The 24993-nt window shown below is 42.6% G+C and overlaps 1 protein-coding gene across 1 annotated transcript in view; it reads right to left on the minus strand.

Moving 5' to 3' along the window:
* LPP (LIM domain containing preferred translocation partner in lipoma) overlaps positions 1–24993 on the minus strand; it is a 370558-nt gene that overhangs the window by 70579 nt on the left and 274986 nt on the right. The window contains exon 10 of the mRNA XM_065748152.1: positions 885–1008. Within this exon, the coding sequence (XP_065604224.1) occupies positions 885–1008 (124 nt within the window). The remainder of the gene's footprint in view (positions 1–884; positions 1009–24993) is intronic.

Below are 24993 nucleotides of genomic sequence, written 5' to 3' on the forward strand. Positions count from 1 at the left end.
TCAAAATCTATAACCAGTAGACGTATGGGGCAATCTGAATGACATTTTTAAGAAATGATGAAATAAAGGAAGGCAAAAAAAGACAAAAATGAATGGCTTATCCTAGCTGTTAACTGTATAAATTACAGCAGTTTGTTTCCTAACAAGACACTCAAGCCTAGTAAGAAACTAAACACACAAGCAAGATGTATCAAATATGCCCAAATCACTTGACTTAAATGAAGAATTCATAGTCTGTAACACTTGTTTTACATAGAGGTATATGTTATACCTACAGATGTCTAAGGTAATTCAGTTATATGCTATTTCAAAAGGAAAACAGCTGATCATCTTTTTTCCAAGTGAGGAAGATGATATAGATATAATGACTCAATCAGTTCAAATTGATCTTCCTCATATTTGTTGGATGCAGTTCTGGGCTAATGGGTGTCCATAAGAAACCAACCTGATTGACTCAAAAAGGGTTTCTTTTTAATCTATGCCAGCGTACAGGAGCAGAATGCATATGCAATGCCAGGTTTGCTGTGGATGCAATGAGAAGGATGGGGCAGGTGGGCAAGACAGTGCATAACACCTCAATTCAGCCTGGTCATCTACAGGCTGGGGACAGATGGTGTCAAAAGGAACCAGAAACTGAAAAATTCTACTTTATAACCAGAAAGGTTGTAAACATACAGCAAGTGAGCACGAGATTTATGCAGAAATTACAGAGGAATTCCTATGGATGATTACACTTCCAGCCCAAGCATGGAAAGCAAATATATCTATACAAATGTCACTATATTAACACTGCAGCTGTCATGCCTCCCTCTCCATTACCAAACCTGGTGAATACAGAAAGGAGCTATGGAAAGACTGATTCAACATGACATGGCACTGCTCACCAAAGTAGTCATCAGAGGGAGGGTTCTCCATGTCATACAACATTTTCTTTGTCAGATGTTCCAGCTCATCTTCAGGCCTGAAGGCAGGAGTGCTTGATGTGGCTCCAGAGCTCGGATATCCATTCTAAAAAAAAAAAAAAAAAAAAGAGAACAAACAGTTTGTGATGTGGGATGTGGTATAAAAGCATTCCCCTACAGTAAAAGAGTCTATTGACTGCTCAGCGCTGAACTTCATTGTCTTTTTGCTTTTTTTAAAACCCAGGAGGTTCACACAAGTAAACACCCCATTTAATGTAATGAAAATGGACTCCTAAAAATGTCCAGTGAAGTGCTATATATCCTATTAGAATGAGAAGAACTCTGTGCCTCATAATTAGGTGTCTAATGGGTAGCACACAATAATAAATAAAGGAGAAAAATTATTCCAAGGATTACTTGATACAAACATTTTCCAACACTGAAAAAGGCCTTGGAAGCATTTCAGTTTGGATTTGGCAAAAGCTTCCATCATTTAACAATGCAACAGAGGAGAGGCTAGAACAACCATTCCTACAGTGGCGGAGTATATAGACAAAGACAGATAATTCCAAGCTGCTAGTATTGTTCTCCTGTTTGTTTTGACACAAATCCTGCTGTTAACACTTGCAAGAGCAGAAGCTAGGCCACAGATTTTTAGTGCTAGGGATACAAAGGTTTTAGTACATGCTTAAAAACTGAGACCTCTTGGCCTTCATGTGCCAACAGCTGGCATAAAATATTTAAAGTCCATCTGAGTGAGTTTTCTCCCTGGAAGACAGCAGAACTATAGGCGTATTTTAAGAAGCACAGAAATAGTCACATGCCTAAGAGTTTCTTAGAAGAAGCTAAGTTTGGTGTCTGCAGTGAGAAACTCGGTCATTTCAGGATTAAAAAAAAAATGCTGACATCAGTTTTCCTTGTGTGCACTGCTTTCTTGAAAGACTTGTATGGGAAAACTAACTTATTTATGAAACGCAGTATTTTAATAAAGGAAGAGATTTAATAGATTAATTGCTACCTTCACCAAAGATTGGACCTTATATAAGAAACTTCTGAATGATAGTCTATAAGTAAGCACTTTTCCATGCTCCTTACCTATTTAAATGAGAAGAAAAAGTAAGAAGACTGGAGAAATAATACACCTCTATCCAGCTTACATAGACTACATCTGACATGATGAATTCTTACCGAGCCAGTCATGTTTACGAGAACAGCACCTTTAAAACTCTGCAAGAGCATTAACTAAATATTTTTACTCTTTTTTTCTTTCAGGAAAGAGGGAGATTTCAAATGATACATCAATCAGCGTAGAGAAGGACTCCAAACAGTGCTTAGCGATAATACTTCAATCATCCACTCCAAGTAACCAAACACTTGCATGTTCCTGACCTCGTCACATTTATTTTTCTAGGGCCTGTGCTAAACTGTGTTCCTTCACCCCTCTTTCTTGTTGACCTGGCCTCCCTCACATATGCAGCACCCATGAGTGCAGTAGCACAGCCACACTTCTTGCAAGTGCTGGATTTGCTGTGCACACACAATAGGACAGATGTACCTGGTGCCTGCCTATTGTTTGCTCTCTAATGGAGCAGCAGTACACAAAGGAATTGGGTGGTACAGTCTTCCAGAAAGAAGGAGTACCTGGAAAAAGCCCCAGGTTGGATTAATTTCCCTGGAAGCCTATGCAAGATCTGTTTGCCATTTATCTAGCATCCCTACCCGAGGACACAGGTTGAAAGCATACATTCAGGTTTTTCCATAGGTATTCTATTTTTCTGCTGAGGAATTTTTTTCTGAGCAATATTCAGTGAGTTTTTGCACTTGTCCAGGATTTCTATATGCCCAGCGGTTGTTCTGAGTAAGTTGCTGAACATCTGGAAATCCTGAACGTCCACACACAGCTCAATAAACTCTTGTACAAAAGCGACCACACTGTGTTTGGGGTTACCACAACTTATTTTTTCAAATGAAGAGCCAGGCTTGCATGGCACACAGGACTTCTATTTGCTTTCAAAGTCACGTAAGTGCCACCTTGTGGGATATATCGTTTTGGTGTGGATAAGGTCATTCACTTGACAAAGAATTTCAGAGCCAGGCACTTAACCCAAGAGAATCAGATGCCCTTGGCCAGTCTTTTGTGGCAGTTCTTAGAAGTCTAATTGACAATTGCTTCATTAGAAATAATAAATAACGTAACCCTAAAAAAAAAAAAAGCTTCATTAATCAGGCAATTAAGGCTGCCAAATACTAAGCATTTAATCTTGGAAGAATTGCATCTTTTCCTTTGCTCTCCTGTTCCTGAGAGCTGATCATGAATCTTGCCTGAACATACATTTTAATGCAGTAAATGCAGCCAAGGATTTATTAGCTTGAAAAATCTATCTAGCATCTGAGCATCTTAAAATACCATTTCAACCCCTGTTGGTTTCCAGGCAGAATGGAATGACCAGTGCCATTCTGTGAAGGAATCCAGACTTTTCAGAGAGGATGGCACAGCTGTGGGGCCTGTGCCTCTCCTTCACGTCAGGCTCTGTATCTCTGGAGCAGGCGGCTCATGTTTGCTTCAGGAAGGGCTCTGGCAGTGCCATTTAAAATGAAAGATCAAAATCTTCAGATTTTCTCTAGTTTGGGAGACCACGTATCCTCATACACACAATAAAAAGGCTGCTCTCATATTTTATCTACGTTGCACTTTTCCAGTTTGGGCAGATTTCTCATCCAGTATTCAACATCAGCAGAAACAACACACACCAACCACAATGTTAGGAGACATTTTAACTTATTTTGACTAAAATGCTATGCTTTTTTGACCAACAGTTAAGCAGAGCTAGGCACATCTTTTTTCTCCTTGCATGGCACATGCTGACTATGTGCCTCCAGGAAAACGCATTTCATGCATATGAACATGCTGTTGAGTTTGCCAGGGCACGCACGCACACAAACATAGAAAAGTGTATCCTTCGTAGATCTAGAATGCTTGTTTCAGCAAAACAGTTTCCTTCCTCCTCCTTTGTTAGGTCAGGGTAAAAATATAACTCTGGCTTTCCTTACAAAACAGTTGTGCTGCTGTTTATTAAACTTCCTCTGTTTTCTCCTGATCTGTACCACGATCAAGGCTGTCTAGAAATACAATTTACTGCCTAATCTGCCACAATCATCTTCGTGCATTCTCTTTTCTTCACAGTGCCTCAGTGTACACTATGCCTGAGCCCTGGAGAGCTCAAAGCTGTGCTCTGTGCTGAGAGGCCTCCCAGATCCTCTGAGCATCACAGCAATGTTACAGATGATAAAGTGGTCCATGAAAATGGAAAAGAGCCCGGACCCACAAAGAGGGACCATGCTTTAGGAGCTCCTGTGTTTAACTTTCACTACTGCCCTCAAATACAGAGCAACCTTGGGAAGAGCATGACAAACGCACTTGCGTTTGCAGATGTAAATACATTTATGAAGAAATGGACTAGGAACTGCCAGCATTCCTAGGGTTAAACTCCATGGCAGAAAATATCTTCATGTCACAAACAAAAGGAAGTGAGTTAATCACTTGTGCCACTCCAAGCAGTGCAACAACATCTGGTTCATCTTCCTCATTAAAGTTCAGTTCCTAAAAAGCCAGGTCAAAAGAGGAAAAGAAGTAGTCACGTGGAATTGCTGCGCAATTATTTTGGTACGTGGAGTTGAAAGTTTCTTCATCGCTTCTCTGGTATGTGCTCTGTACTTCAGACCTCACTGGGAAGCAGCTGGCTCTGGTGCTCTGGCTGCCCAGAAAAAAGGAGCTCTAGAGGGAGTGGGCTGCATTCCCTAACATGAACTTTCCCCGTCCACATACAAGTTTTCACCCAACGGGGTAAAAATCCTAGTACAAAATCGACAAAGACATCTGAAGATGATGCTACCATGAATGTACCATCATTCAGAGTACACTGTATGTGGTCATTTTCTTGTCCCTTTGCAAATGCTGCAGAAGTTTCTTCTCTCGGAGAGAAAATCACTTCAATTATGTGTTCCCAATTACAGAAACGTGGAAATTATCTTCTTTTCAGAAGGTAGAATTAGCCCAATTTGGAATTGAAAAGCAGCCAGAAACATCACACACTGATACTTACTTTCCATTTCATTTTTTTCTACTTGTTCATCTGCATGAAGTTAGCACTTTCCTTTCACTTCACACACCAGAACTCATCATCAGTTAAATAAACAGTTAAAGAACATCTTTGCTCATTTTTTATTCTGTGGCCTGACAAAGACCATACTTTTTCATTTAAGTTATTGACTGTCCAAAACAATCGCAAACTTTGAGACCAAAAAATTCAGCACGGTGCCACATCTCTCCTATGAGCAGAGCTCCCAAAGAAATAACGATTGCCTGCAGCTGTAATTCAGTCTATAATTAAGGCCAACTGAACCCTCTTACAGAGGAGATGCACTGGAAAAAAAATATTTTAATTCTTGATTTATTTTCCCAGTGAAAAGTCACAGCTGCCTGAGCACATACAGATTCCTGAAAAGATGATTCTGCCTAGATTTTTTGCCACATGCACATTCCTGGGTTTACTCCTGCTCGGAGAATAATTCATCAAGTCCCTCCAAAGAAGCTGCCCTGAAAAAGGGGATATCCACCAAACTCTGCAACCTCCTGCCCACGAGTGGCCTGAAATTACAAGTGTTTGGGCAGCTGGGAGAGAGGCCTCTCCTGGGATGGGTTGGAGAGGGGCAAGCCATCAGTGCCCCCACAGCCACCATTTCCAAGAGCAAACCAGTAATCCAGAGTGGGCAGCTCTGGCAGCAGAGCCCTCCTCTATTAAACAGTGGTACACTTTGAAATAGAGCAGTTTTGTAACTACTCCAAAGCTCTGGAGAATATTTTTCTTTATTTTTAAACTTCATTATTGTAACTCTATCCTCACTTGGTTATCCACGCTCACTCCCAGTCTTATTCAAATCCTGCTAAGTTCCGATTTTCAACAATCTCTTGTGGCAGTGTTACACAAAATATGTGTAAAAATAATAATTGTAAATGACGTATTTCTGTTTTAAATTCACAGCCTGCAATTTTGGCCAAAAGTCCCATTTTTCTACACTTTGAAATAGAACAGGTGGAAAGGGTGCTATCCTGTCTATAAAAGCAAGTCAGTAGAGCCAGAATGCTTATTTTGACTACTTGGAAGCCAGCTTTTAGCTTGTAGTCACGAAAACAAAGTGTTGGTCTCTTTGTACTGATATTGAATTAAATAGAATCACCATATATATACACACACGGTACACTGTAAAATGGGCTTCATGATATTTCTGTTGATTATTCAGTGCTTATAAAGTTCTCCAGGATTCTGTGATGTCTTTCATTAATGGTCAAGCGCACTAATAAATGAGCATGACTGTTCTGTCCTCCGATTGTTTGCAATCTATTACATGCAAACACACTAAATAGCTTTTCTTGTTATTCTCACTTATGATTTGAACCTGGAAGAGCTGGTTGTCTCTGCTAGGTGTTGCAGAATTTGGATGAGCTGTAAACAATCCTAGTTGGTGAACTGAGCATGACTCTGTTAATTGACAGCTTCCACTTCTATGACGGAGAGTCATTGTTTCTGCTGGGTACTGTGGTTTGTTTAAAACACTCAGGGTTAACAGGAGATGAGCTAGACTTTTATGAAGCAACACTGGCTGTTTCTAATTAGAAAATGCAAAACAAACAAATCTCCAAGTAATACGTATTTGACATGTTATCTCAGGAAACAACAGATTTAAACTACATTTCAAATAAGAATGCCTATAAAATGCTACATTTTAATGTCCCATTGCTGCTTAAATGTACATTCAGAAGCAATTGCAGCAGTGCCTTATCTTGCTTGGGGCCTCTTGGCTCCTATCATTATATAAATACGTGTTACTTGTCAAGGCCTACCTCATACAAAAAGAAGCATGGGCTGTTCTTTTGTTGTTGCTTTTATTTTGTTGTTTCCCCCATGAACCCCACTTACTTTGGTAGGACGCATTTTAGTAGCCACGAATTCAAGACACAAGCTGAGCCAGTGAATAAAACATGACCACTATAACCACTATACAAACACATGGATAAGGAGAATGCATCGTATTAGCCCTAAGTTTTTGGTTGTAAGATCTTGTTCTGCTTTATAAAACTACATCAGGAAGCCCTATGTTTGATCATTTATTTGTTTCAAGATTGAAGGCTTTATTCTGCTTTAGCTGCTTGCCTTGCCACATCTCTCTGGGCTCAGCATCAAGCACTCTCTGTATCATCACCAGCAGTAAAGACATAGAACACTTATCAGCTCCTCTTGTCTTTATGTCATTATAATGTAGGCTTCCACTGGTTGCCTTCAAAACATTAATTAATTAAACATTATATATACTGCTATCAGCAGGTCAAAATCTGCATTTTAGAGTCGAAGTTGTAAGCATCCATAGGAGAAGAGGGTCTCAAAGCCTCAGTTCCAAGCATGGGGAAGGGCTGGAGATGGGTCTGAATTCACTTGTTAGCTATACACCTCAGGGTATTTAGTGCCATTTAGGGCTTCTTGTTTGGGGACATGATGTAAAGAAATCCCTTTTCTAAATCCGCATGGGTACTACTGAAAGATGTGGGAGACTCTGGTAGCAGTGAGTGGCACCTCTAAGTGGGCTCGTGGTCTCCTGAACCAACCAAGCCACGTTCCTGTCCCATCAGACACGTACCAAAGCACCTGGTGAAAGTGACAACACTACCAAAATCATAACAATAAAGATGTTTGCTCACACAGTACATTACTAGCTTCAACAATTCAACTGCCACAATATAACCACTGAAAAAAAAAAAAGTACCCTCCTTCCAAAACATACCCCTCCAGAAGCACCCCTAAAACGCCAGGAGTTAACTGAGGTTGGCTCCTTAAGTTTTTCATTTGCAAAGCATTTTACAATGGCAGAGCTCAACCATTCTGACAGACCATGAGGAATGACACCACACAACAGGCGGGCACACCCCCACGGTGCGCTGCCTTCCTTCCCTGGTGGACCACAGCGACGAGGGAGCTCACCGCCATTCCCCATGCGGTGACGGCCGTGAGCACCACCTGCTCTGTGGTTCAGGTTCATCACCTCCTGAAAAAATTGTGTCCCAGCTGCAGTGCCTTATCAGGCAACAAAAACAGAAGTGCTGGGGCATCACTTGTTTCAAAAGAAAAATAAATCTCACCTTTTTAATGGGACTAATTTTGCATGTGAAACTTGTATTCATACTGTATTAACAGTTTAAATATAGCTTTCTTGCCAGATGCCTGAACATGCTAGAAAAGATACCTAAAATATGCAAATGGGTTTCTGTTTTAATACACAAAGAAAGTTAAAATCACATCACTTTCCATCATCAAGACAGGTTTCAATCTACGTTTTCTACATGTAGAAACTATAACAGCAAACAAATGGTTAACCAAATGCATTTAACTCACTATCTGTAGTTTCACTTTTAGTCAACTGTGACACGGGCCATTACACTTCCCAGGACTTCAGTGACTTAAACGAAGACTACATAGTTTGCTTAACATTGAAAGACTATGTATATGTATAAATTACAGTAAAAAAAAAGATTCTTAGTCTGGAGCAGGCACTTGGTTTATCATCCACAGAACTGGAGGGCAGGATTCCTGAATTTTATCCTCAGCAATCTTCTTCACCAGTCTGATCACACACCCTGCTGTTTTAAATGTTCTTCATAATGCTTGGCCGTCTCAAGAGAGTTTGAGAGTCTCAATGAACTTGTGATTACAAAATGCTTTGGGATCCTTGAATGAAAGATGCTGAATGAATACAAATGATGACTATTGTTAATTAACTTTGGTTGCTAAGTTGTGTCGTCTTCTACTCACACATGTCTACATTTTGTCTTGTAAGATTATAACGTCTTCAAAAGAAACACAGCTCTCCCACCATGCCCCTCTGTTGCTCAGGAGGTGTCTTGTTATATAAATAAAAACTGTAGGGATAATATTAGCTAAAACAATAGTGGCAAAAGCAAATTATATTCATGCTGGCCTCAGAAATATCTTCCTTTTGTCAGAACAAGAAGATTTTTGTCCTTTACTCATGTTCTGATCCCAGAATCATGTTCTCCTTTCCTTCTGTGCAGCTGCTTTCTTCTTAAGAGAGTTTGCTGTTTTTCTTTTAGGTTTGCACAGACTATTTCTTGAAATAGCTACTGTGTGATCCCAAGGCCTTTAGCAATATGAGAAGAAATTCCTTTGGAAAACAGATGGGGAGCTCCAAAGACATCAGAGAGTGAGAGCACTGAGTATGAGCTTTCATTTACCTTTCAGCCTCTCAGGTGACAGAGCCAAGGGAAGGAAGTCAGATACTTAACAGACAGTCCAGACATCTGGATTCTGCCCAGGCCATACTACTGTCTCACCTCTCAGCCAGGCCATGCTGACAAAACCTATCCAAAATGACACTGTTTCTAGTAATGGAAGAGAAAAGAGAATTTGCAAGTAATAATGAGAAGACTGCTATTATAAAATTGATAATAATAATGAGAAGACTGCTATTCTTCAAAAACAAAGGAGAACTCATTTGCTTGCTCCTCAAGATGCTGTGGTGAAAGACTGTAGAGAAGAGCATTAAAAGGGTAGCGATACAGCCCAAGACAACATGTAAAGAAGTAAAGATCAGAACTCATTCTCTAATTTCTGCTTCAACTAGAGTGCCTCTGTATTTCGTACCATCCATGTGGATGGTTTTGTTGCTGAACTGCTTAATACTACAGCTTCGTGGCATTTAAAACGATTAATTCTCCTCATGAAAAGCCCTCTCCGGGTACCTTGAAGGTTGCCTGAATCGCAGCCATCAAACATCGTGTCAAGCACCATTTACAATGACCATTTCCAATTTAATTCATGAAGGACAATCTCACTGTACACAATCAGTAGCTCACAGTGGTTCACTAATGCCACCCACCAGCAAGCCCTGGCCTCTCTGCACCTCTGGCCCAATCTACGACAAAATTATCTGACTGCAGTTGATCATAATGACTGGCATTTAAAAGCTTTTCAAAGATTCTTCTCACTTTTTGTGAAAAGAGATGTCCATTAAAAGGGGACAGTTTGCTTGCAGACAGTGTTTCTTGCTCTCGTTAAGAGACAAGGAAAGTGTATAGCAACAAAGCATTAGATGTACTTGCATATGCTTGCAATGCTAAGTTCTGTCAGGCAGGAGCTGTGACACACTGGAAGCAAGGAAAAAGGTGACTGAAAAGTCTCACTGGGAGCAGAGAGGAGAAAAGAATCAGGAGAAAGCAAAAGGCTGCAGCCCCTTGCGAATACCAATAGTCTGAGCAGTGCTGCTTTAGAAGGGACCTGTGTATGCTTTACTATCAATTACCCCAGGATAATCAGAAATAACATTTTCAGAACAAAGCAGTGCCAAATTCCATACTGCTCTTGGGGAAAAAGGCCAGGGCAAATGCCTGTCATCTAGATTATCATTTATTTCACCCAATGTACTTATGGAAATGATCTCTCATTTGGCTGACAGCAGTAGAAATTTCTCAACAAAGTCATAATTCTCCTGTAGCACAGTCCAGGGCAGTTAAGTATTACTCAGAAAAAAGTCTCAAGTCTCCCTTGAAACACTGTGTTCAGGAATTTCCCACACTTGGAGGGAGATGGAGAAGGGATCGATTTTCCCTTGGATGGAAAGGAGTCTGAGGACCCAGCATGTCCCACCTAGCGGTCAAATCATGCCGGGAAGGCAAAAAAGAAGGGGCTATGGGCTATCGGAAAATGCTGCAGGAAGTTTCACCATAGGTATTAAATATTCAAAGGGTCTCAAGATGTCCTTGCACCCTGCAGGCACAGGAGCAAAGATGTGAGTTGGCTGCGCTGCTGTGATCCTGCTGACAGAGGAAGGAGAGGGTCATTGGAGCAGAGCCTCAGGAGCTGTGAGGTCAATGGCAGAGCGAGAACGACGACTTTTGCAACTTGGGGAAGGAGCCAGAGGAAAAAAATAACCCTTTCCAACAACAACAAAAAAAACAGTTTTTAAAGGCAGAACTTCAAAGGCAAGAGAAATGCATTGATATAAAGTAGAAGGATATACAGAAGGCAGCATGCAGTAGGGAACTTGAGGCAGACCCTAGTGTTGGAGGACAGGAAGAAGAAAGTGTAAGCTGGCTAGGAATTCCAGGGCTGAGAACTGTGGGCAGACAGTGCATGAAGGAGAGAGTCTTAGGGAGGAGAAATGTGCAGGATGAAATGTAAGGATGGACTAACAGCATCCTCAGAACAGAGAGCAAGCAGGAAAGCAAGAGCAAACGTGAGGCATCAGCATCAGTTTGATTTTACTGAACCAGCTCCCCATACAAGAACTATCCAATGCTACACAAAACCCCACAGTTTCAGCCTATGGGATGATTCTGGACATACACACACGTGTATGCTCAGAACACAGCAGTGCAACCCAGCTTCACCTGACTCCCACAAAGGAGGACTATATAAGGTTCAAAGGGCACACGTTCCCCCTTGCTTCCCCTGCTGCACCTACCACGATCCCATATCCACAATGTGCCCAGCATGTTTTTTAAATCTAAAACTATTTTGTGGTCACAGGGATCTCGAACGTAAGAGCATACATACTTTTCTGTGGTGACTGTGCTGTGTACTGCACAAGTTCCTAAGGCCTCCAAGACAGATTCAGAATGAACAAAGAGCACGGAGAAGAAATTCACAGCTCAGTGCTGGAGCCAGAAGGGGATGTAGGGCTCCCTGGATTTAGAGCTATTTCCCTGGTCCCCTGCTTTGCCATTGGCTTCTTAAATAACCCCAAGATCTTGGCAGCCAAACAAGGCTGTGCACTAAGGGAAGGAATCTGGATTTCCCCAGCTGCAGCCTCTACAACTGCTGCCAGCCTGAGGGCACAGCCGCTGCACTGACTTACAGACCTAATGATCTGCAGTGTTCAAGGCATCAAATGCTTGAAGAAGCTCGCCCTGCTCAGAAGGCTGTGCTCTAGCTGTATTTCTGTGCTGTCTTTCGTGCCAGGCTGGAGTTGACTTTGAGGAGGTCAGGAAGAGCCTGATGACTCAATAAATAAGAGACACTTGAGAGAGTTAGCAGAACTGACAGCTCAACAAGATCCATGTTTAGCTGTCAAAACATTCCTCCATGTACAGAGATGCAGCGAAGAAGGCTGTCCACATCCCTCCTGGGCTAGAGACGAACTTATCTCGCTAATTGGTCAAGCAGTACTTTGTGCAGAATGGAGTGAACTGAAAGAGGCGGTGGCGCGTGCAATTAGAGCTGAGGAGGCCGAGGGCTGTGGCAGGACACAGCATCGTGTCTGGACCACTTTAATGCATTAAAAAGATTGCTTTGTCCGCGAAATATTTTCAAGTCCCATTCAACCACAACAACAGCAGCAGGCCCCTTCTGTTTGTTAATGATTAAGCAGCTCGCAGGTTGACTGAGCAAAGGCTGAAGGGGAAAAACAAAAAGATATATATATTCTGCTTACAGAATTTACTTGTAAAGGATGGTCTAGACTTTCAGACAGTGCAAATCAGAGCCGCTCTAGGGAACTCGCTGATTTACACAGCAGTGGAGGGTCTAGCTCAATGTGCCAAAGTGAGCAATGAACTCAGGTGTATGTCGGCTGAGAGGCACTATTTGAGTCAACAAGGGCAACACAGGGAGAAAACCAGCTCCCAGGCTGCCGGACCAAAAGCATGCAGGCTAGGACCCCACTCTCTCTAGGGATATGGGTGATTGAAACCTGCTTCCTTGCAGGTGATAGATTGTCTAGGGCTTACTTAGCTCACGTCACTTTTGCTAACTGTGGTGCCCCCTCATTCTGGCTTTCATGAACTCCTGCTACTATTTCTCAGCTCAGACTAACCTGATCTTCAGGGCTTCCTCTCTCTCCTTTTGAGGGGTCAGTTTCCCCCTGGAGCAGGTCTCACAACAAGTGTGCCTCCTCCACTTTCTTCCTCACCTACCCTCGACCCCAGCAGTCAAGTAAATTTCAAAGGCACATCTAAAAACTTAGTGAATCTCAAATTCTTTGCAGACACCTCCCTTCTCCTTTATTCCCCAAACTACGTAATCTGCTGTCCATGCTCCCTGCCTGCCCCTTTGCATTTGTTTTATACAATTAAATAGGGCACTCACACACCCTCCTTTTGCTAGACACATCTGAAAAACACCTGGGCATTTTAAACCATTTGCAGTGTGGAGGAGGAAAAAAAGCGAGGACAGCAAAGTGCTGGAAGAGATTGCTTGTGGAGAAGCTGTAATTTCCATCACAGAAGCTTTTCTGAGTAGGAGCAAGTATTTCTGAAGAACGGCTCAGGCAGAGCTGATCCTGTCTCTGAGCAGCCGACAGATCTTCAAGTGAGCTCCAGCCTGATTGTTTATGCTTCTCTGACTGTGATAACAGTTGTGACAGGTTCTGCATGGAGTTGAGCAAAGCCAGCTGAAGGCCCTATGGATCATCTTCAGGGCTGAAGTTGCTTACCGGAAAGGAAGCTCATGTGTGAATTTGTTTTATAGCTTTGTTCCAGACTCTAAATCAAAGAAACTTTGCTCAGAAATGGCAAGACAAAGAAGCTGGGTCCTAAGCAGGCACAGTTCCCATCTTTTTTACCAGTTCCAAAACGTTCCTTCTCCAGCTTAAATTCCAAGTACACAAGGTAGCTCACATCCAGAGGACCCACTGCATGGGCTGCAAGCTTGTGTTACACAAATGGAGGGTTTTGTCCAGGTTGCTGGGAATGCCCAACTGGCACCCAGTGAAAAATCCCCATTGGAAGATCACAGGGCGCAGCAAGCCCGGCCAGGAGCAGGGAAACAGCAGGCAGAGAAGCATTTGGTAAATCAACAGAGGTACCCCAGGTAGCAAAAAGTGCCACGTATCTGTTGTGCAAAGAGCCACGTGTGTCTGCAGCAGTTGGCAGGACACAGTTACTCCAGAAGCATCCATGTAAGACCATCCCTGCCAAGCTGCCAATGCATGGCAGGGGACCTCTCTGATCGACTCATCTGCGGCATCTTTAAGCCACAAGGTGGTATTTACTAGCCGGTACCAGACAACATTCAAGCAAGAACAGAAAGCCACTTTCCCAGCCCTTCCTGTGAATTGCTCCCATCTGTGCAAGGGAGCAATCCAAAGTCCTTATGCCCATGACAGCACTGCAATCACACACTTCGGTTTTTAAACCCAAAATAGCGCGAGCCAGACCGTGGCGAGGCTAGTACATCGCATGCAGCTGCGCTGATAAAGAGGAGACATCGCAAGTGACTCTCCAGGGCGTGAGTTGCTAGGGAACGTGGTGAAGCCGTGGCAGATTTCTCTGCCACTTGCTGGCTCCTTCCTCTCTTCCCACCTCGCTCGCGCTGTGCCAGTTTCTTCGCCCCATGAGTGCTGTTCTTCCTGTCTGAAGTGCGCAAAAACAAATCTGCCGGCAACAATGGAACACGATTGCTTGGCATGTGTTGCTGAGGGAAGAAATCTCTCCAGCCTTCGATTTTCAAAGGCAGCCAGATGATGGGCTGGGGAAAAACACTCTCGCCATTTTCTTATGTCTGCATGTCATTTCATTCAACTTGTGGGTGGCAAGCCCAGGTGGCACGAGTTGGAGAGCTGATTTCATGGGAACTGCACCCTCCAGACCCCTCCTCTTGCCCAGATGTGCTCCTCATTGGGAAGTAATTTGCTACAGCTTTGCAGCAAAGGTGCACATGCACAGGATGGGCTGCTGGAGAACCAGGAGAGAAGGAAAGGAAAACCCCTGCATTCCCAAGAAAGAGCTGGGGGAAGGAGACACTAGTGACCAAGGTGAAAACAAAAAGCTTTCCAGTATTAATCAATCTTTAGACAATCTGACTGAATGATTAGGAAATGCAATGCTTCCTACTGAGGCATTACGGATTTATATTTAGATGTTGCTCTTTTTTCCGCTCTGTTATTTTTAGCTCCTGGTTGATGCTAGGCTGGCGGTGGCTGCTGTCAGATCGAAGCGGCTCTCCAGCGGTGGCAGCTGGGTGAGGTGGTGATAGGAAGTGAGAGCTCACTCTGTGCAGGATGCTGCCTGTGCAGAAGCACCTCGATACACAAAAAGGCAGACAAAAGTGAGGTGGAGGCTGGTCCCAAACCTTACCTGCACACTGAGACCATGGGTCTTGTCAAATGTCCTTCAGTACCTTAATTAAACTTGAGAAGCAGCAGAAAGGAAGCATCTAACAAGACTGTACAGCTCCAAGAGAGCACTTAACAGACTTTTTGGCCCAAGACAGACAAAAACAGCATGTGTTTCAAGACCTATTAAAATACAATTAATTCTGGAGAACAAGGAAGAAATATTTCATTTTCCTGGTAAGAGCACAAGTCCCGTGCACCCCGGAGTGCTTGTACTCACAATACCCTCAAGAGAACAGGAAGCTCATGCTCATCTCCAGGGCAAACCAGATCAGCAGTTCCCACCCGCTCCAGGGTCTCACCTTTAAGAGGCACCATCACCTCAACGACATAGTGTTAAAATCTACATATGGCACAAAACAATACAATACTAAATAGCGCATCAAAAGCCTAATTCCTCCTTGACTACAGGTAACAACAACTAGACTGCTTTGTGATAGGAAGATTTCTAAAATGCAGAGAATCTTACAGCATGACAGCACGCATTCTTTCATGACAAGGCAGGCAAGGGTGGTCAAGGTCTCATCCTGAACTTTGCTCAGCAGCACAGCAGCAGCATGCCAATGTGCAAGTCCTCCACACAGATTCATATTCTGCATCACGTGCTGTGCTCTACACACAAGAATGATTACGATACCAATTTTATGAGGGAATATAAAAAGTTGAACGCGCATTTACATCAGTACATCAACATTCCTATAGAAACTTACTGTACAGTACTGCATCATCACCCAGCAACCCTGTGGCATGACCTTAAAAATGAGAGGCACTGCCAGCATTGCCTTGAGTATTTGTGCAAACAACACCAACCCACCTTCATTTCCCCTTCAGTCCACGCTTAAAAAATGATCTTCATTTATGGAGACATGGTAGGTTGATACATGCCAGGTGCAATTTATTCTTCAGTTTAAGCCATATGGTTCTCATAATAGTGGTTAATAAAGGAAGAGTATGTTTTCACCTGTAATTTTTCAAATCCCATCAAAAAGTGGTGCAACACAGAACACCGCAGACCGCAGCACAGCACATGTGCTCAGTCACATTTTGCACTGCTCTGCACTTGCTCTTCCAATTGGCCCTTAATTAATATGCACAACCAACTCAGCATCAAGGGCAAAGAGAGAGCAGTACAGCTTTGTGTTTGCAGAAAATGTACCTTAAATTAAAACAAACAAAGCAACTGCAAGTTTATTATAAGTGATTTTTGGGATCTGAGCCCTGCAGCAGACTTGGGAAATAACCAGCAACAAAAGACATCGAGTTATCTAATGGATTTTTGGCAATTGTTTTACTTGAGAAATAAATTTTCCCATAGTACAGAGACTCAAAAGCTCAAAGCCAACCTTGACATCTTGGTCCTGGCATGTCTCAGTAACCTCTGCAGTTAAAATCATCCAGTGGGCACTTTCAAGAAAGACAGCCAGTACGTTTCTCTCAGAGGAAAGTCAGCAAAGAAGCAACTGTAACTAACTCAATAAAACTTAATGGAAAGGAAGTAAGAGATATGGTTAGCATTAACACCCTGATTTAGAGCTAGGGGATTTCCGCCTAATATATTGTGGAAAAAAGTATCATTCACGAAGTCATCCTTACTATATACACTACCACGCAGCACTTAATATAATAGCCTGGCATCATCTGACTCCAGATGAAAGGGTAAGAGGATATATTTATACTGCACATGACTCCAGGCTCCAAGAATGCACCTCAAGGCAGCAGCAAGGTGGTTTTTTTTTTTACCCAGCAGCGTCCTTACCCTGACACAACTGATGGCTAATCTGCCAGGGAAGCATAGGCATGTGCAGCCTGGTTGCAGGGTCTGGTCAGCAAGCTTTGTTCCACTGCTAGGGCACCTGCTGTCCTTCAGCTGCTCCCAGAGCTCCCTGAATGAGCCTGAGGACCAAAGACTTCCACGAGGCATTTAACTGAAGGATTTTTCCTATAATTCTGTGGATCCAGATTACTACTGTACATACATATTCCTTTAAACCCAGAAAATTCCCCTTTGCAGCATGGAGATTTTCATAGAACCATTAAGGTTGTAAAGACCAGTAAGATTAACCCATACAACCATCGACCCACACCTGTGACTGCTCTAGACCACATCACTCAGTGACATCTCCACTGCTCTTAAACACCTCCAGGGACAGTGACATCCCCAACTCCTTGGGCAGCCTCAGTCAATAACTCACTTCTGTACAGAAAGTGAATGTCAGAAGCCTACGCTCCTCTTAAGGGTTATACCCTCTGATTCACATGACCTCAACTGAAACCCGTGCAGCTGGGGACTCTTCTTGTTCATATCACTGAAAAGTCAAGCCCCGTGGATAAGAACAACAACAAAAAAAATCATATGCCCAACGATAAACTGCTCATTTCAAACCATGCATATTTAGTCCAAGATGTATTTTTCCCCTGTCAGCAGCTTTGGGGTTCTCAGACCAGGTTCCTGCAAACTCCTGCTCTCTCTACTCAGTAAGAGTGCTCACACACTAGTACTAGGCTCTAGTACAAGAACTAGCTGGCACACAGTTTGTTTCTGCCTCCACTTTGCATCCCATGCACTTTTCCCAAAGCTAGCTGCTGTGTTTTCAGCGACCTGAGAAGAAATACTTGCTCCCTTAGTAATTAGATTCACAGTAAATGCGGGAAGCGAAGCAAAAAGAACACAATGTTCAGAGCTGCCACTCACGGTTAAATAATTAGTCAATATTACGCTCAAATGCTGCCTCCAGTGTTCATGCCAATCTGTACGAGGAGGCATTTGTCCTTACATTACTTTGGCGCCTCGTTTCAGTAATTTCTATAAGCTGGCAGGCTGGCCTCTGCGGAGAGTGGGTCACACCGCTGCTAATTCAGATAGATTACTAAATACAAGCAAGAACAGAGAGATTAAAGGTGGTGAGATGTTAACAAAGCTTTGGTAAGTAATATATGCCAGAAATCCCTTCACCTGATTTTTATAAAGTAGGTCTTGTCTAAAAATAAGGGGGCTAATTAGTTTATAATTAATGCACAACCATAATCCTATTTGCTCTACATGTCTGTTATTGTATTCTTCTACACACAGAAGCCCTATCAGTTCCCAGTGGGAGGGACTCAGCTGCCTTAACACTCCACATAAGAGCTCACTTGTTTGGCTCAATGGCCAACAATCCTGTGGTCCTGGTAGGACCCTGAAACTCTTCCTGGACTGGAAAGCAGTAGTTCACTGAGGTACTGCTGCATTCAGGTATTTACGTTGCTCCTCCCAGCACAGCGTTTACCATGGCTGTACTTTTCCCCATTGTGTCTGTGTGCACTAAAAGGATTTCCTGACAGAAGGAGGCAGAATGGCTTTTGGCTGATGTAGAAATGAACTTGATTCCCTTTGAGTGTCCATTGATGCTTGAACTGATGTTGTTGCTGTCTAAATGAGACAACTTATAAAGTACAGGACACTCAATGTGCAAGGGGTACAGACTAACTCCTGGAGCTCTTCACACCATCTGCACTGCATTCCTAAATCACTGCTATGAAAGGAATGGAGACTGTCAACGCTCACCTTAATCACTTAGCAGCTGCACAGCTGCCTAGATAATACATGGTTTGGTGGACGTTTCACTTCCACCTCATGCCACCCAACAAACTACAAACATGAATGAACTTACCCTGTTGTAAAACAGAGGTAGAAAGAAAACCCAGTTCCAGCACACAGCACCCCATATAGCTCTGCTGGATGTTGGATGATGAAGCGCCTTCCTGGAAGCTGTTTGCTACGGACAATATTATGATCTTGGAAACATTTGCTTCCAATGCATTTCACCAACACTGAACTCAATAAAGGTCAACAAATCAGCCACGCACTACAGATGTGGCAACAAATGATGCTCTGCAGCACAAAGCAGCTGAGACAAATCCCAGCTCCTTTCCATAGCGCTGCTTGCTCCTGGCAATAAACCTGTTCCCTGATCTTCACCTGGTACAAAAGCTACTGGGACTTGGGCAAGTCAGAGTACCACTGCTAAAACCAAGAGCGTGTCTTGCAAGCAGGTCCTGCAACCAAATGAGCCCAGCTAAATTGCATTCTAATTCACAGCATCTGCTAGGTATGGAAACTAACAAGCACTGAGATAGTGTGCACGTGTCCCTGAGCAACCTGCAGAATCTTTCAGCATGAGAAAGGGAGGGAGAGGAGAAACACCAACAGAACTCTGAGATGATTCATTTTGTCTGAGTTTTACTATGCATGCCTGAGAGCTACTTCATTAAGCGGACAGCTCGCATCTGAGTTGCCACCTCCCCTGGCTGCTTCATCCATCCACGCAGCTTGGTGGAGGAAGAGGGAATAAGACAGGATCCAAATTAGAAACTATTTATTATTGTTGAAATAGAAAATGGATTGCTTTTCTTCCCCCGTTCTGAAACACTCCTCCCAGGGAAACTTGTGCTGAGAAGTCCTTATGAACAAACACATGGAGAGTAACAGAACATGGTCCATATGTACTCGTAACCAAAAATAAACCCAAGTCTGAAATGCATACAGTCAAGTGGATTCATAATGTCTCTCTTTACGCCACAGTAACAGATGGTCAGTGAACTGTTACAAGACAGACCAAGACTAGTTAAACAGATGGGGAGTGTTATTTTTATACTGGTTTATAAGTGAATATTTAAATTTCCACTGGGTTATCAGAATTATCATCAAAAGAACACACAACTGAAACCCCCATCCAACCAAAACTAAATTCCATGGAAGCTTTTACCCACAGAAGCCATCGCAATTTCTTCTTATGGCCTTTCACTGGTGCTGCACATGCCAGACCTCAGCAAGGCCTGGCTCAGCACTGCACACCTCTCCTTGGCCAGTGGCTGTGTGCAAGTTGCAAGGCCCCCAGCCTCCTCTCCTCAACCCCCCGCTGTCAGCAGCTTGTACCCTTGCTGTTAAGCCCCAAAGCAGGAAGGATCCAAACAGTTGGAGCAGAGTGGACTGTGGTAGCTAGGAAGAGCCATGACAGAGAGGGAAAGGGAAACAAATGTCTTTTCTAAAATACCCTATTTAATGACTAGTCTGTGTTGAAGGAATGCATTAGAAAGACCAAAGACACAGCAGACTTTTCTCCATTTCTGCAGCCAGCATTACTTTTTTTGCCAGTCTCTAAACTACAGACGTACTGGTCGAGATCACTTTCCCCTTCTCAGAGATAAAGCACAACATCCGGGTTCACAAGAGGGCAGGGCAGACTCAAGAATAAGTTAATTAACACCTCACAGTGCATTAAATCACGCTCAGAAACCTAAACCGACATTTGCTGAAGACGCTGACACATCTTGCTGCCTGACGTCTCAAAGGAAATTGGCTTTTTAAAAACCACTAAACACCTGTTGACAATCTGAGTGGTTCACTGTTTTCAAGGTGGGGAGAAGAGGACTGGAGACGCATTCACTTAACTGCAAAAGGAGAAAAATAAAATGGAACCAAAATACCTGTGTTCTGAAGATACTCAAGACACTAAAAAAAAATCTGCTGATAATGTGCCTGGTTCAGATCTGCCCTACATCTTTTGTAGCAAGTCTTCCTGGTACAGTTGGTGATTAATTATTCCCCATTTTAATTTATTTATTTATTTTTTAATAATCAGTGGGATACACAAATGCTTCAAATGTGACTATGACCCAGGCCTCCCTTCTGCATGGTTCTCAGGCAGCCAGAAAGAGCTGCAACTGTTGGAACAGTACTTGACTTTGAAATCCACCATCAAATCAACTTCTCACCTTTCAGAATGACCGTCATCTTCCCATCACTTGAAATACTGCTAACTACTGATCTGAAGCTGCAGGGTTCTGCCTGCAAGCCTCAGAAGAGCTTCAAGTTGCATTTCTGCATAAAGGAGTCCCATCTATGGCTGCATTATCTGTCCAGCTGCCATCAAATAATAGCACTAAAGAAAAACGAAATTCTTGTCAAGTATTTATTCCTAACTTACTAAAAGCTAACAGTAACCAGTGACAAAACCCCGAAAGTTCTCATTGAAATATTTCATTTACCTAACAGCTTGAAATCTCCAGGCTGAAAATTATATGCACACACACCTGTGTGCTAAGTCTTCAATAAAAGAAAAAACAAAAACCTTGCAGTTTGGTCACTGGGAGACTTCTAAGCATTCCCAGCCTCATCTCTTCGCATGTGAAATGTTAATGGGGCAACCACGCAAGGCTGGCTCCACAGATAATGGCTCAGATAGCAGTGGCTTTGAGATACCTATCGCTGGGCTTTAGAGGTGAGGGGGCCTGTTTTGCTTCTTAGGTGATGACATCTTGTCAACACGCCACGTACCTCACATCAGTTCAGGAGTTCATTACATCTAGATAACGCCCTTTTTGCTCTCCAGCTCATGTTTTTTAATGCCATGCACAGCCTGGTGATTCACCAGAAGAGATGGATGGTGATCTGCAGCAGGCAGACAGCCTCCAGTTGATCTACTGCCCTGGTTGGAGCTCACCGCAGGGCTTTCGATTTCATGTGGGTTGTTTACTGCAGTTCCTGAAAGTCCACTGCTGATACAGAACAAACTCATAACTGCACCTGACAAAGGTTCAGGGCTTGTCAAAATTGGTCTAACTTTTGCATTGTGTAAACAACATTAAGTCTTTGAAAGTTTACTATTAAGCCTTCAGTCATTAAAATTGCATTTTAAAATATGCATGACCAGAAAGATATTTGCAGAACACATTATCGTTAGTGTGGCTGGTAGCCAGCACACACCAGTAGTCAGCATTGTGCTGTTCCACGTACAGGACAGCAATCTACTATTGCTCTTAGGCCAAGTGTCACAGTTCAGGGCACTCCAATGTGGATATTAGTTTTCTGATATCCTGTAGCACTTACACTGGAAAAGGTTTTATGGGTTTGCTTAGAAGTTTATTTTAAAACTCAACTGAGGAACTGGTGGCACTGAAAACATTTGCAGGACCTAGGAGTGGCTTCGTTTCAATATAGAAGAAAAGCTCCAGAAATTCTTTTCATTGAACTCACTTCTTGGGCACATTTGAGATGTTCCATTTTATCTCCCTTAGCCTCAGTCCTGGTAAAATATCCTCTCTAGGCTCTGCTTTGGGTACCAGGAGAAAAAGAGTTACTGGGAGAACGAGATTAAGATTTTTCAAGAATATAGTCCCAAGTACATAGTACACATAATATATATCATACAAATATACCTTATATACACTCATATACATAGGCCACTCCAAAAGTCATGCCTTATATAGGAACTACAACAAAGAGCACAACATACTATGTAATAAAACAAATTCTCAACATAGTCACCACCACGAGCTGTGCATTTTCACCAGTGATGAAGAGCCTGCATGCTGTGCTAGTAGAAATCTGCACCAGTGGAGGTGATCCACTGTTTTATAGCCGCTATGACGGCACCATTGCTGGGAAAATGTTCCCCATGCAGTCCATCTTCCACTGATGGAATAAAGTCAGAAGCTGCCTATTCTGGACTATACACTGGGTGTGGAAGGACAGCCCAAAACTAACAATGTGCTCCACAGTCTTCAAACTAATATAAGACCTGGAGTTAATGTGTTGCAAGAGAAAGGCCGTTGTCTTCTCTGGCCTGACTCTGGAAGTTCCAGCTTTCAGCTTAGCAAGCATCATAATGCAGTGCTGATGGTTTACATAGGTTTCAGGAAATCCCGGAGCATCATCCTTTTCCTATCCCAAAAGGCAGCACACATCTTTTCCTACTGATGTCTGCATCTTCAACTTTTTATTGATGAGGAATTCACATGCTGTTACTCCATAGACTGCTGTTTTGATGCCAGCTCCTAGTGAAGACAACACATCACCAGTAATAATGGGACTCAGGAAAATGTCACCTTCAGCCTCATATTGCTTCAGTAAGTCTCAACAAATGCATACAGTGTTCTTTCTGATCCTGTGTAAACATTTGTGAGACCCACCTGGCACAAACTTTGATATTTCAAGGTTACCACCATCATTTCCAACACAGTGAAGCTGGTAGTCAGCTCCATACATAGTGCCCTGATTGTAATTTGCCATTTTAAGTGGATGAACTGATTGAGGCACTCATTTTGTGGTGTGACATCCTGTGCATGGCTGCCCAGAACATGGCTCAACTTTCACACTGCTGTCATCAGTGTGAAAACGCACCACCCACTGCCTCACTGCACTCACATCCACTACTTGGTCTCCATAGAAGTTCAGTAATGTGTACCATTTTTTTCTGCATGGGAGAATTCAATTACATACCTCATCCATACGTACTTCATGTCAGACAGTTTTGTCACTGCCCTATGATGCCATCTGTCATCTGGCAACAAAATGTAATGGGATACTGGTGGGAAGGCTCAACCTCTACTGCTATACCACCAACATCCACCTTAGACATTGTGGATCAAGATAATAAGATAGGAGGCATTACTTTCAGGGCAGCTCTCGTGGTACACAAATATACATTCACATAGTATCTAAATTATGAAGCTGAACAATTCCATGAGGCTAGCAGGAAATGCTATGAGAACAGCATTTAGAAGATTGAATCACTTCTCTTGGTACCCGGTACAGGTGCAGAAAATTGTATCTTGGCCCTTTGTATCTATATTCATCTCAAAGGACAAGAGCACCCAGCTTCTGGAGCTATGATCCTTTGAAACATTAAGGCAAAAAGAAAAAAAATGGCTCCACGCTCTATACCAAGACTTAAGACAATTCAGTGAGTTCATTTTTGGTATAAGTTCATGCGCGTTTTATAAGGGCTCTGGCTGAGTATAAGAATGCAATTTTCAGAAAGAATGAAAAAGACAAGGACATTTAAAGGGTTTTTGATCTGACTAAATTTCACTTAAGGAAAAAAATGATGCTTACTCTAACACAGTTAAGATTTTAGCTCACTCAGAGCCAGTGGCAGTTTAACCAAGGGCCAGGTTTTCAAACCATTATTTATTTTCAGAGGCTAGCACAATCTAGTATTGGATTTATCCAATGATCTGATATTATCCCTGGAGACTGGGTGGATTTTTTTTTTTTGGAGAAAGACAAGAGTGTATGTTACACAAAGGAATATGCAAGATACACAAGATAATTATTGTTCTAACAGACGATGCTAGCATAATATTTTACCTTATTTTGACTGATGAATACACTGAGCTACCAGACCACAGTTTTCAGAAACAGCAGCAAATCCCTGCTTTTTAAGGAAAAGAGAATGACATCTAAAATAAATTCAGAAGCTAAAAGCAGCCAAAAAAAACCACCATTCTTGTCTGTTAAATAGAGGTTAATTCCTGAAGCATACTTTTTAGACACTTTGTTTTCAATTCAATTTGGAGTTTTATGATCCAAACTGGTGTTATGGTGGTTGCTAAAACAGTTGTATTAGTTGTTACAATTATATCTGCATCTACTCAGGGCCATAAACCTCCCCACTTGTTGCATAATGCTGCAATTACTCCATAAACTGTGTTAGTCAGTTAGTTGCCTGCAGAATAAATAAGTGTCAGTGAGAGCCAGTGGCCAGCACAGAGGATGAGAATGCAAACGGAAACCAGGGAATTCTCCAGATTTTCGGAGGAGGTTTTATTGGCCATTATCAAAATGTCCAAAAGATTCAAACTTTCCTCAGCATATAAAATGTGCAATTGTAAACCAACAATATTGCAATGGAACTTTCCACTGCAGGATATGAAAAGGAGAAAGAATGGCTACCACGCTTGGTGTGGTTGTGCCCACTCCTGCCCTCCGAGGCTTACACCCCTTCCTCCAGCCCCCAGAGATAAACACATACTTGCTCGAGGGGCTGGAAATTGCTCTATTAGGAGACAAGAGCAAGCCCTTGTTCTGACTAGGAAGGAAAAATGTGGACAAAAAGCCAGCAAGTTGCTTTTTATCTTCAATTTCTTGGAC

This window comes from Cyrtonyx montezumae, unplaced genomic scaffold (genome assembly GCF_038088225.1).
Source record: "Cyrtonyx montezumae isolate F1298 unplaced genomic scaffold, pur_monq_1.0 scaffold_5, whole genome shotgun sequence".
Lineage (NCBI taxonomy): Eukaryota > Metazoa > Chordata > Aves > Galliformes > Odontophoridae > Cyrtonyx > Cyrtonyx montezumae.